Raw genomic sequence first — 14,139 nt, 5'->3', positions numbered from 1 at the left:
TGTTTGAGCTACAGTAAAGAGTTCCACACCGAAGCAGAAAAAGGAAATGCATTAAACACGTCCTTTATGTCAAATATATATATATATTGAATGTGTTTGGATGTTACATAATGGCAGAAACATCGAAATTAATGTCATATCCATGAGTCTTTGCCATAAATTTGTATTTTTTGCTGTTCAGATGACACTAATACTAAAAAGTTATACTTTCACATTTAAAAAAAAAAAAATTTAAAAAAAAAAAAATTTGCTGAGTATGAGCAAAGTTTTCAGAATCGAGTCACTACTACCTTTACAGCAGGAATAATTTAAAATGTTTTGCCATCAAGCAAACACCCTTAATATGAAATTTTGGATGTGTCAGCATGACTAATTAACATTCATGAGATTTCATGAATTTTTGCCATTATTCATATGTCTCACTGCTACTTTAACAGCAGGACAGCCAGTATGATTAGAATTTGGCAAGTTGGCAATGCACACATCCTTAATATAAAGTTTGGATGCGGCTGGACAGTCCCAGAATATAGCTATTTTTATTGTAACATTTTCTATTTTAGTATCAACTGAAGTTCAGGTACTTTGGACACTTGTACTTCCATGCAAATTCACAGACAAAGGCCTTATCTCTACTCTTTAGTAATGCTCTGGCACACTTTTCCCTAACGCCCTGGTGAACATTTCCATTCATCTCCGCTTCGAAAGACTGCGACAAACTCCCTCCCCAGAAAGTATGCTGGCAATGCCTGTGCGTTACAGAAACACTGCCCGTCTCTCAATGCATTGGTCTCTGAATGATCACAGAATCATAACACATCACCATTATTTATGCTTTTCCCCTTAAAAACAGACACTTTTTCCTCTAACCAATGGAAAGGATTCTGGAAAAAGTGAGTAAAGTTCATGCCAGGCAAAAAGCAGTTAACCCGTTAACCCTTAAAACTGTACCTGGCAGAGGCACTTCTTGCAGCGTGAGCTATCTGGCCTTTGTCCTCCATCTTTCTCTCACTCCTTCCCTCCCTCTTTCCCGCTGTCCTAGTGTATTTCTGGGCTATTCTCTGCCTCGGAGGCCCTGAAGCCAGCCGTGTCTCCAGTGGAGGCTCCCTCTCTGACAACCCGGGGCTTAGCCTAAATTCTCTCGCTATTAAAAGCTGTGAAATGCAAATAATGAAACATCTCATTACCACTGTAGGAAAATGAAAAGAGAAAATGGTAGGGGGAAGATAGAGGGAGAGTGGAAAAGAGCGAGAGAAGGGAGGTTAGCAGGAGATAACCTGACAGAGTGTCTTTTGTTTCACCAGAGCTAGTGTTATGGAGGGAGTCAAGATTGGATTTGCCAGTAAAATAAACAGGGGTGGATCCTGGAGTAATCTTCTGGGGTGACTTACGGTCAAAGAGATGATGGCATGAGGACACACACACAAGAGATCCGGGAGCTAACTGTCCATACGGGTTACACTTAAAATGCTGTATGTATTGAGTATGCAAAGTGAGTTTGAGGTGTGGGAGAGTCCCTAGGGGGTCCTAAAACCTCTGTGTGGGGTCTCGGTTGTCACAGATCTCCTCCTATTACCAGCAACAAGGCCATGGATGGGTGAACCACACCTGTCAAGAACATGTCCAGGTCACATTTCATCCCACAATCAAAAGAAAAAAAACTTTGTGCACCACGACACTGAAGATATTATTCGATGACCAATAAGATGTTTGCACATTATTTTAGTGACAAATTCTCATTAAAATATTTCTCAGTGGTGATTAGGATAAAGGCAGTAAAACAAATATTACCATGACCAATTATTTACAATATGGAAGCTTCACTCTAAAAAATGTTGGGTTGTTTCAACCCATATTTGGTTCAAATATGGACAAACCCAACCATTGGTTTAAATTTAAAAAAAAATATGAACAAACCCAATCATTGGGTTGAAATTTTTTAAATTTAGTTAAATTTTCGCCACTGAATAAAACAATTTAAAAGATAATTGTGACTTTTTGTTTTGCAATTCTGACTTTTTTTCTATATCACGCAATTCTGAGAAACAAAGTCAGAATTGTCAGATGTAAATGTAAACGCACAATCACCAGAAAAATGGTCAGAATTGTGAGATAAAAAGTTGCAATTACCTTTTTTATTTTTTTATTCAGTTGCACAAGCTTTTCATAATTTTTGCATTACAGTTATGAGAATTATATTACTTTGCGACAAATTAATTGGGGGAGAAAGTGCTTAATTGGCATAAAAATAATATCATGATGCAAAAAACTGGCCTGAAAATGTTTAATTTTCTTTATGCTCCTTAAGTATAAAAATATTATTATTATTTTGGTTGAGATCTGACCAAGACATGTTTTTGACTGTTTTTTGTGAGTCACTCATATCATTCATTGTACATTTTTTTTTTCATATTTAGTGTTTTTTTCCAGTTTAAAATAAGACATTTACGTTAAGTACATTTGAACTGCATAAGATGTTAAGATAATATCTTAATAGAATAATATTATCTTTAAAACTCCTGAACTTCCACTATTTCATCATCAGTGCACCAAATTGAGTTGTTTGTACTAATAAAACAGCAAAACTTTTCTCATAATCATCTTTATTGTCAAATGTTTTTCCTATACCGCTATGATTATTTTTTCTAGTTTTAAATTAATTAAAAAAATAAAATTTATTAAAGTAATTTAAATACCTTAATTAAAGCTACAAAATAATATCTTAATATCTCACCCTATTTTGCTTTTCAAGTAAATATATGTTGTTTTAAGGATGCTTTTATACTGGGAAAAAAAAGAAATTCACAAGAAATTTTTTGGCAGTGTAGTCTAGACATTAAAAACAGCTTGGAACGCAATGCGTGTTATGATACTGCAAATGAGACGATTACAAGGATGGGTTGAATTGAATTGAATGAATGAGTTTGTGTATCTTCATCTTCGCTGAGGGACGGGCTCACTTAAACGCAGAGTTGAGAGGTTGATGACAAGCTAGTTACTGAGTGGGAGACAAATTCCAGCACGATCTCCACCTCTTCCTTCTCTTTCGCTGTCTTGCTTTCTCCCACTTATTTTTTTTCTCTGAGTGTACACTCACATTAACACACACACACACACACACACACACACACACACACACACACACACACACACACACACACACACACACACACACACACACACACACACACACACACACACACACACACAGAGTCATCCTTTCAAATCCACCAAATGGTGTGCCGATGACTCCCTAAAGCTCGGCTGCCGCTACTCACGAATCGACGACTCATCTTTAACACCTTCCTGGAGCTCACACCGTGAGAGGTGTCACAACAAACTGGCGTTGTCACGCTGCAACGAAGCAAGGCGTTCCTGTAAGCACACACTCCTGTGCGCGCACACACCAACACACAACCTCACACACCATGCTGTGACAAGCCATTATCACAACAGGAAGGCTCATCACCGCCAGATAAGGTCCACAAATGCAAACTTCACAGAATGATCCGCTGAATCCTGCTTTTCATTTTTATACTTCATAAAACATACATTTTTAGCAGTGCACTTGTTTTTGCAGTTGCAATTTAGTTTTTTATGTCCATTGTCTACCCCCTCTGTCACTTGTTAAGCAGGCAATAACTTCGAGATATATGTAACATAAACACATGCATTTATATACACAGACGGACGGATGGATGGATGGATGGATAGCAAACTCTCAAATTCTCATTCTTTAGGGATCTCTTTAAAAGTGAGATTTACAGGCTTTTAAAGTTCCATATTCAAACTAACACACACACACGCACACACACACACACACACACACGCGCACACACACACATACACGCGCACACACACGAGCACACACACACACACACACACACACACACACACACACACGTCCTGGCATGAGGTGTCTGTCAGGAAGCTAATTGTCATAATCAGGAACACTGGCTCCTGTCAATGACTCAGAGAGAGAGAGAAAAAGAGAGGAATAGAGAGGAAGAGAGGTGCAGGTGGACAGAAAGGAGGGGGTGTATGTAGCGTGACTGCTGGGCTGTCAACTAAACATTGGCATCCTTCTGAAAACCATCCGTACTGGATAACCCCGAACTAACAGCTCGCCAAATACTAAAAAGATGGAGAGAGTACAGCAGGAGGTGGCAGAGAAGAGAGACAGAGAGACGGTGAAAGAAAGAAGAGAGCGGAAAACAGCATGACCTTAAAGCTTATTAACGAACTGTTGCTCCTCTTCAAATCGCTGATCATGACATTAAAAAAGCTCTCGCGTTCTTTACAGGTGTGGAATTTAACTAGCGTTATGAAAGAGATCTTTGAAAATAGTGACACTTCAAACAGGTTTCTGTGGACACTCCGCCATCTGCGATTGGTCGGTTAAACTCATAGCTCCGCCCCTAACTAATGTCATTGGTTAAGCCTCTGTTGCTGTCAGGCTGGTCGAAGGCTCAAACAAACAGAGCAATGTTTTGAAAGCAGCACAAAGGGCCACATTTGATACTTTTTTATGGAAAATCAACTTACAAATGCCTTAATTATAGCTGACTCTGTATATTAAGAAAAGCATTTTAACATCCAAAAGATTACTCACTTCTCAAGTCCTTCATTAGCAACTCAACTATTGTGAGCAAGTCAAAACTTTATAAAATGTTTCACTTGGATGGTGGTTAAGATCTAACAGGCCGTGCTAACAAGCCAAACTCTACGCCTCGGTCAGGACGTACATGGGTAATTGATACTGTAGGGCTCAACATTAAAGTGTTAGTTCAACCAAACTAATCCATAGGAATTGAGTGGTTTGGTCCAAATTTTCTGAAGATACACGATCACTTTATATGATGATTGATGAACAGATTGAATTTAGGCTTTTATTCACATATAACTTTAATAACTCACACATCATTTGTGGTAAATGTAAGCTCAAGCACTTTCACTTGATGTCCAAGAACCAATGAGGTTCATTCTCGTGTTAAGCATCACGTTTGAGCTTCAGCAAGAACCAATGAGGTTCATTCTCGTGTTACGCAGCACGTTTGAGCTTCAGCAAGAACCAATGAGGTTCATTCTCGTGTTACGCAGCACGTTTGAGCTTCAGCAAGAACCAATGAGGTTAATTCTCGTGTTACGCATCACGTTTGAGCTTCAGCAAGAACCAATAAGGTTCATTCTCGTGTTATGCATCGTTTGAGCTTCAGCAAGAACCAATGAGGTTCATTCTCGTGTTACGCATCACGTTTGAGCTTCAGCAAGAACCAATGAGGTTAATTCTCGTGTTACGCAGCACGTTTGAGCTTCAGCAAGAACCAATGAGGTTAATTCTCGTGTTACGCAGCACGTTTGAGCTTCAGCAAGAACCAATGAGGTTCATTCTCGTGTTACGCATCACCTTTGAGCTTCAGCAAGAACCAATGAGGTTCATTCTCGTGTTACGCATCACGTTTGAGCTTCAGCAAGAACCAATAAGGTTCATTCTCGTGTTATGCATCGTTTGAGCTTCAGCAGGAACCAATGAGGTTCATTCTCGTGTTACGCAGCACGTTTGAGCTTCAGCAAGAACCAATGAGGTTAATTCTCGTGTTACGCAGCACGTTTGAGCTTCAGCAAGAACCAATGAGGTTCATTCTCGTGTTACGCATCACGTTTGAGCTTCAGCAAGAACCAATGAGGTTCATTCTCGTGTTAAGCATCACGTTTGAGCTTCAGCAAGAACCAATGAGGTTCATTCTCGTGTTACGCATCACCTTTGAGCTTCAGCAAGAACCAATAAGGTTCATTCTCGTGTTACGCATCACATTTGAGCTTCAGCAAGAACCAATGAGGTTCATTCTTGTGTTACGCATCACGTTTGAGCTTCAGCAAGAACCAATGAGGTTCATCCTCGTGTTACGCATCACGTTTGAGCTTCAGCAAGAACCAATGAGGTTAATTCTCGTGTTACGCATCACATTTGAGCTTCAGCAAGAACCAATGAGGTTCATTCTTGTGTTACGCATCACGTTTGAGCTTCAGCAAGAACCAATGAGGTTCATCCTCGTGTTACGCAGCACGTTTGAGCTTCAGCAAGAACCAATGAGGTTCATTCTCGTGTTACGCATCACATTTGAGCTTCAGCAAGAACCAATGAGGTTCATTCTCGTGTTACGCATCACGTTTGAGCTTCAGCAAGAACCAATGAGGTTCATTCTCGTGTTACGCATCACATTTGAGCTTCAGCGAGAACCAATGAGGTTCATTCTCGTGTTACGCATCACGTTTGAGCTTCAGCAAGAACCAATGAGGTTCATTCTCGTGTTACGCAGCACGTTTGAGCTTCTGCAAGAACCAATGAGGTTCATTCTCTGTGTGTTCTCGGTATTTTCGCATGAACCAGTGAAGTTTGTTCTCGCACGTAAAGCAGGTTCGGTTGAGCTTCTGTTTCCCACAACTGATGTGTGAGTTGATCAATGTTTAAATGTGAATAAAAGCCTAAATTAAATATGATTATCATAAAAAACGATCCACTCTCTTCAGAAAATTCGGACTAAACCGCTAAATTCATAAATTCGGGTTTGGAACGACATGAGGGTGAGTAATTAATGACAGAATTTTTATTTTTGGGTGAACTACCGCTTTAAGGTTTTTTTCAACTACTTCACTCAATATTTTTATTTTATTTTATTGTTTTAAGAATAAAGCTCACTAAATGTTATTAGATTTATGATTAAAACTAGAAAATAACAATAAAAAAAACATTAATGTAATTTTACATAAACAGGCCTTGTTTCAGGTATGTTCCGATATTTTTCTGAAAAAGATCTTTAAAAAATAGTGATTAAAAAGTGAAAGTAGCAGTACCCTTATCACTCTCACTCTGACGCCATGCCATCTATATCGTCGAGTCCCATATTAACTTATATGATGTGTTTCTGTCGTTCAGGGGCATTTTCACACTTTCGTCTTCTGTCTGCTGAGGTCTAAAGGGGAAAAGATGAAGAGAAACACAACTGTGGCTATACTTAGAAGGTTTGACAGTTTGTGATCACAACACAGAAAAAGAAAAAGAAGTGAGTGAATGTGTGAGAAAGGAAAAAGATTGAGAGTGCAGGAAATTAGTGATTGTATGGGTCTTACAAGTCATATCACAGATTTAATGCACTTTATATTAACCCATAAAACATTATGTATCAACCTTCCACAAGGCTGATATGACCCTACTAAATAATTCATTATCTCTAAGAGCTTCTTTTGTTTCATATTTGATAATCAAGTATAGCTTAACAATAGCCAGTGTTTTTACCCAGGATTGTGTTTCCATGGTAACCACGAGTGTGGCCAAGAGTCAACCCTGTCACCACACGCTTCGCTCCTGTCCCATACTGTCTGTTTTTCCTTCTTTTGTACATTTCCCCATACGAAGCCTTGACAGAATGGCTCAGGTGTGTCTCCTGCTGAACTGCAGACGCTAACATCTCTCGATTAACAACGGATAGATTATCCGAGCGATGTATCCGAGTGCTGCATGTAGGGATAACAGGGCTAGCGCGTTGCTCTGGTGATCACGATCATTCTGCGACACCGCCCACCTCACAAACCTAATTTTAAAGAAAGTCACACATTCCCACGTAGTGAGGTGGCAGTATCCAGTGTCCAACCAACACTTTCTCTGATCAACCCCTTGGGTGGGTTGGGAAGGACGAGAGGACCTTAATTTCATTCCCTTCCTCTCATGTCGTTTTACAAAAGTAAAAAGGTCCAAAATGCTGTGAAGGCACTTTGTGTATTCAACCATGATGACTAAATCCAAAGCCTAATTTTTTAGAAAAATCACGTCAGTGGAGGTGCTATGGGGTCTGAAAAGTTCAGATAAATAATAAAATAATAAAAAATGTAATTATATATATGTATACATAAAAGTGTTCACATCTATCCCATTCCTCCCCAAAACTCAGACAATGAGTTTTCTGGAAAGTCTTTGGGGGCTGCCAGAGGGTGTTAGGAGATTTGAAAAGTTCAGATAAAAATAATAATAATAATAAAAAATAAAAAAATAAAAAAATAATAATATATATATATATATATATATATATATATATATATATATATATATATATAAATTAATTAAATAAATAAAAAAGATAAAAATAAAATAAACATAATAACAAATCCAAAAAAATGTATAAAAAGTTTTCACATCTAACCCATTCTGTCCTAAAACTCAAAGACAATTGCTACAAAGCCAGTGCGAGTTGACAGAAGTGTAAGGAGGTTTGAAAAATTCAGATAATAAAAAAATAAAAAATAATAAAACACAATAATTAATAACAAATTAAAATAATGAAAAAAATAAACAAATAAAATGAGATTTACTAAACCACAAAGTGTGTCAATGTTCACAGCTAACCCATTCCTCTGACACAATGGCTGCACAAACTTTCCATGCAGACTGGCATGGCTGCGCTCACCTGGCAGTGTGGGAGCTCAAGCTCGGAAAGCAGGGTGTGGAAGCTGGAACCAAGGCAAGATCAGGACTCTTATTTAATCTAGAAGATAAGAAAAGAAAAATGGGGCCATGGAGGGCACACAAGTACTATTTTTCAACACCCCTTTTCCTGGGCTAACAATCACTGGAACCTCCAGTCTGACATCGCCATCACAGTTTTGCTGTATATTATTCAGATGTTCCACCAACTGCAATTATTGCGTATTATCACTGTGTGCAGATCCATGTTGGTATTGAAGCTCTTTGACAACTGACAAGCAGAGGAAAATTACAGCGAAAGCGGCAGTCCCGCGACACGCCAGAGCATGAAGGCCGGTTTCTGCCCGCGCAATCGCGGTTCGAGAGTTTCCTATGTGAGACACTTATCCATCTGCCGCAAATGTACCTCTTCACCGTGATGAATATTTCATGTTCTGATGGCACTTTTAAGACAGGACTAATTAACGAAAACTAGTTGATCTGGCATACGTTAAATCAGTTCAATTAAAAGCACGCAGGCAAACGCTACATGCTAATAGCAGGAGCAGAGGAATAATTGTATGTTGAGGGGGAAGTGCTGAATGTTAAACAGGCCCTGTTAACAGCACTTTAGCACTTGGCAATGAACTCCTCTCAGGATTACACCGACCCTTGATAATGGACTAATGCGGATCGGCACATCATACAATACATTTGGAAAAAACAGAGGCCTTCCAATGGCCATGACATATCTACAGATCTGATAGACGTGACATTGCAAACGGATTTAAACCCAGTTGGGGATTTGGGAACTTGAACCATGTACGAAACAAACTTACACCAACTTTGACTTTTGGGTTTGGGAATTTTCTAAGCTAGCATTTAGACACAGATCTAGATGGTTCAGAAGAAAGGAAGCCTTCACCCTAACAATCATTCCAATGGCTTTCTACAATTCACAGCGAGAAGGAAAAGTGTTCTGTGGTATTGTGGAGTAAATGTGTTAGCGCTAGTGTCTCCACCCTCCCTTAATGGTTAGCTCTTGGCAGACAAGATGGGATGAAAAGTATAGAGACAGACTAAACCATCTTATGAAAAATAAACAGAGCTTTTAAGAGACAGACAAAAGTGCTATGGAAAGTGGGCAACCCACTGTCCACCGATTCACCTGAGAACGTTTGAAATGGTTATGGCCTTCCTGTCCAAAACTGAATGCTAACATTAAGCTTCTTTTTTTTTACTCCATTGTTTTCTGTCATATCTCAATAGTCACTTAAAGACAGAAACGGTTTTCATTGTGTGTCATCCCCCCCCCCCCCCCCCCCCCCCAAAAATGCAAATACTTGATTTCCCTGTAAAGTATAACACTATGTCTCACTGGTGCTTTCAAAACATTGCTCTGTTTGTTTGAGGATACTGATCAGGGGTGTGTTTCCCAAAGCCAACTATGGTTGCAAATAGTTCTGTCGTTACCAATTCAACAGTTAACGATGCTTCTGGGGAACACCCCAGACCAATACAGTAGCACTGACTCAACCAATGGTGTGAGTTTGGGGCAGGACTGTCTGTTTGTCCAAACAATGGAAATCCCATAAAAGCGCTGATGTGAGTGGAAAGTTCTGCGCGTGATCTACTGACGACACACAAATGCATATGCAACAAGGTCAGCCGCAAAAATAACCCTGTCCATGCCTTTTCAGCGCTTATTTCTTGACTGCGCTTCTTTAGTAAATCCTGACAGTCGTTTTTTAACGTCAAAAGAGGGTTTGTGCTAACGCAAGTAGTTAGTAAATCTAGCCCTTAATATTCTTAGCGTAAGGGGTTTGTTAAAATCCCTTAAATCTAATTTGGGAATAACAGTAATTATGATGCTTTCATGAGAATTCATCAACATCTATTGGACTTATTGAACTATTGGACTGTATATTACGAGCATATGAGACATTTAAAGGCTCAACAAAACTGTTCTAAACCAAAACTACTACACACATCAGTGTAAAACTGTAACTTTAACCCTGTCATATGTTCATTTTAAATATCCTGACTGTTCCCCGATCGTGTATTTTACTATAAGGAAAAATATAAAAAAATTAGGCAAAATAAGGGGGAAAGCATACAAAGATTTCAGAATGATTATGGCACTGCAACATTATACTGTATGTGTGTAATATGCATATAAACAGTAAACTTTTATTATAGTCAGGGTTGCAATGACCGCAGTTCCCATGGAATTGCTTCAGGTATTTTCACAGGTTTAAGGTTTGACATTTTGCATATTTTATATTTGACAGAAATGCTTGAATTGAAACATTTTACTCAACCGATTCAAAGTCTTAAAATAAGGTAAAAATTATTTGATTTATAAAAACAGACTTTATTTATGATTAATTCCATACAATGTTGAAGCTAAAATAGCATAACAGTGGCTAAAATATTAGTATTTTAGGTATTGGAATGACACATTTTGGTCACACTTTATTTTTTACAGTTTAATTTTACATTTAAGTACATTAAACATGAACTTACTATATTAGGGTTAGTGGCATGTAATTATGCCTAATTTACTGTTATCACTGTAGTAAGTACATGTAACATTTGTAACAAGGGCACTGTAAAATAAAGTGTTACCCATACTTTTATCTACGCAATACAAGCTAGATTAATTGGTCATTGGACTAGTTTTTGATTACTTTTGGAAAGCAACCCATATCATAATACTTTGTGTTTTGGATGTCTATGGCATGTGATGTGACACTGTGATGTCAAAACTCGAATGTGTGACATTACTGCTGGGGAAAAATTAAAAAGCGTCACAAATACATGCCAGTAGGTTTCATATTTACTTCATTCAATACTCGCATGTGAAGCTCAGCAGGGATGTACATTAGATAAAGTCTACTTACTCTAAATCCCTAATCACCACGTTAAAAGGGCTGAAGAGGATGAAGACAAGTATGGTTTTAACTGGTGAGGGTTAGCATACCTCCCTGTGTGTAAACATCCTGTATTTAAGACCACGTGTGGTCAGAAAGTAAGCCAGAAACGACTGAGCGCGACATGGGTGGGTGTGTTGTCAGCGAGTTTGTGCGTGCGTTTACTTTTCAAACCCAAAAGCAGCACTAGACTATGAGATGATTTAAGACCCACTAAGCTGGACCAAATCTCACCCCTGTGCACACTTCCAGACAGAGAATGAGAGAGAGAATTACAGAAGATATTATCGAACAGCGCAAGGTGGACCGGCATAAGGAGAAATAGAAAAACAGAAACAAAAACCTCATGACCACATCCTCTTTTTCACCCTGGGAGTGTAAAGCCCACTGCTGCCTAAGCTCTTGCCCAGGGTATGCTATCTCATTTCCAGGGGCTTTTTTTCTTCATTCGGTTCCTCCCCCAGGGCTTTCCACACAGCCTGAGAGCCCCCTCTGAAATATTCACAAGGCACCTGAGGACACAGGTCTTTGTGGGGCGGTTCCAGGGAGGTCGGCTCCGGTTTAACCCACACAACGAGTGCCTAATCTAGAGGGATGAACACATCTAAGTGGCTGATGAGCACAGCTGCCACACACACACACACACACACACACACACACAGGCCCCCAAACAGCTCTAGGGAGCAAAGCGCACCTGTATGCATCCTCACTCACACAAAAGAACTTCCACAATCTAGTTTAAATGTCCACTCAGATGATAAGCATGGTGAAGGAGTATTTTGACTTAGAAAAAACTTAAATGTTTTGTTCATACTCGTATAAAATTTTATACTGGTTAAAAAGGAAAACATTATGAATGAAACTCAATGGACGTCAATAGATCCCATATCAATATCCTAACAAAAAGAGTAGCCTTAAATGTTTAGCTGCTGGTACACGTCAAGGTTTTCTTGCGATTTTGCCGCCTGGCGTGTGTACGGGTACACGTTCAAACCCAGATGTGAAATCTAAATTTTTTTGAGGAATTGTATAATAGGCCATTGAATTTGCCATACTGCTTATAGATTCATTGATTTTAATAAATGTCTATGTTGTCTCAATCTATGAATCAAACAGTCAAATCTCATACTAGGTAGACTGTTTCAAATGGATCGCTTATACAAAACTGTTTTTTTAACTGTCTTTGTTAAACTAGTCTGTTACAAAATTCCAGTTTAAACGTTAATTAGTTGTGGCACACATCCCTATTGATAACGCATATGGTGTGAGGTGTAAAAATCAAATAAAAAATTCAAAACGCAACAATTGTCTGCTGAACAGTCATGTTTGTGTTTAGCTTTAAATATTGATGCAAATCAAAAAGGAGGCATCAAACAAGACACGTACCGTACAGATGTTTAATGCACAGTATTCATGAGTGTGTTTCTAAGCTGATAAATATAATATCAGGCTTTGTGTGGTCTTAAAGTGAGGGGGAGAAGCCGGTCCCCAGTGTTGCTGCAGGTTCATGATTTCTAACCTGTTACCCACACAACACAGCCCACAGCCCGGGGAGAGCAGCCATCTTCCACACACTCCACCCACACACACACACACACACACACACACTCAGCTGTGTGTCGTGTCAGCTTGCACCCCCATACCCTGCCCCCCCCACATCAGCACCCTTTCTCCACCGTTCACACACACACACACACACACACGGCCAGTTGAACTACCCCCTCTTTATCTGTTTCTCCATCCCTCTGCACCATCAGCTACCACCTCCCCCATATCTTGTCTTTCTGTGCAAATTTTCAGATTAACAACCGCAACCACCCTGAATAAACACAGCACTGCACTTACTTGTTCAACTAACTGCCTGAACCTCCCTCAAGATACACTTGCACATCCACACACACATGTTAAACATGTATGCTGAAACATTATCTATGCTATCTACGCTATCGATTTCCATAGTTTCTGTTCCGACTCTACAAACTAAAGTTGACATTTTCTTTGTTGACAGAGTGCACTTACAGTGGAAGTCTATGGGACATTCATTTGATTTTTTTGTTTGTTTGTACGAACTGAGGCATACTTATTCCAAACCAGGCTCTCTGGAAAAATCTGATATTACTGCAAAATGATTTTACAAATGAAAAGTCCAGTGAGGGGAATGTGAATCTGGCAACATTTTATTACATTGCTTGTTTACGTATCGCAGCAGTTCGGAATTGAGTGGCTCTCAAAGGTTATTCACGTTTGAAAAAAAATGATCATCTACACTAAGCCTTTACCATAAAACTAAATAGATACTGTTAACAAAAGCAAACGTGAGATAAAAGCGCATTTGCTGAAGGTTGGGCGAAACGATTTTGAATGCGCGATTGCTTTTTACTTTGGCTTTTGAATTCGCGATCGCACATATTGTGTATAGGCCTAAAATTTGCAGGCACCCGGGAGCAGCTTTCTATATGCCATAGATATAAACACTAGATGTCGCCTTGGGGTTCTAAACATGCGTCAAAACCGCCGCCATCTTGGAACAGGGGTCATAGGAAGTAGCTAGGTAACGCTGAATTCATGGATGATGCCAGACTTTTGTGCTGCGTATGGATTTTTACACGAAAGAAATCTAAAAACCAGACAGCAAGGGATTACATTTCACAAGTTTGTGAAATTTTGTAATTTTTTGTAAATTTCTTTGGACTCTATAATAAATACATGTCTGACCGTTGGAACGAACCAAAACAACTAGAAAATCGCATG

At 39.1% G+C, this 14,139-nt stretch overlaps 1 protein-coding gene across 7 annotated transcripts in view; it reads right to left on the bottom strand.

Annotated features, from left to right (window-relative positions):
• The window catches only part of zbtb46 (zinc finger and BTB domain containing 46), a 79,682-nt gene that overhangs the window by 62,496 nt on the left and 3,047 nt on the right, over window positions 1-14,139 (bottom strand). For 2 of the 7 annotated variants that reach the window (XM_077213956.1, XM_077213953.1), the window contains exons 2-3: window positions 8,460-8,537; window positions 6,853-6,971 (exon numbers count right to left, since the gene is read on the bottom strand). The exons of the other annotated variants lie outside the window; for them this stretch is intronic. In XM_077213956.1, coding sequence (XP_077070071.1) covers window positions 6,853-6,883 — 31 coding nt within the window. In that variant the 5' untranslated portion in view covers window positions 6,884-6,971; window positions 8,460-8,537. The remainder of the gene's footprint in view (window positions 1-6,852; window positions 6,972-8,459; window positions 8,538-14,139) is intronic. 7 annotated transcript variants of the gene reach the window in all.

This window comes from Siphateles boraxobius, unplaced genomic scaffold (assembly GCF_051911475.1).
Source record: "Siphateles boraxobius isolate OS27281-9 unplaced genomic scaffold, OSU_SipBor_1 68, whole genome shotgun sequence".
In the NCBI taxonomy this organism is placed as follows: Eukaryota; Metazoa; Chordata; class Actinopteri; order Cypriniformes; family Leuciscidae; genus Siphateles; species Siphateles boraxobius.
Note: the sequence above shows the minus strand (reverse complement) of the source record. Positions and strands in the feature narration are given on the sequence as shown.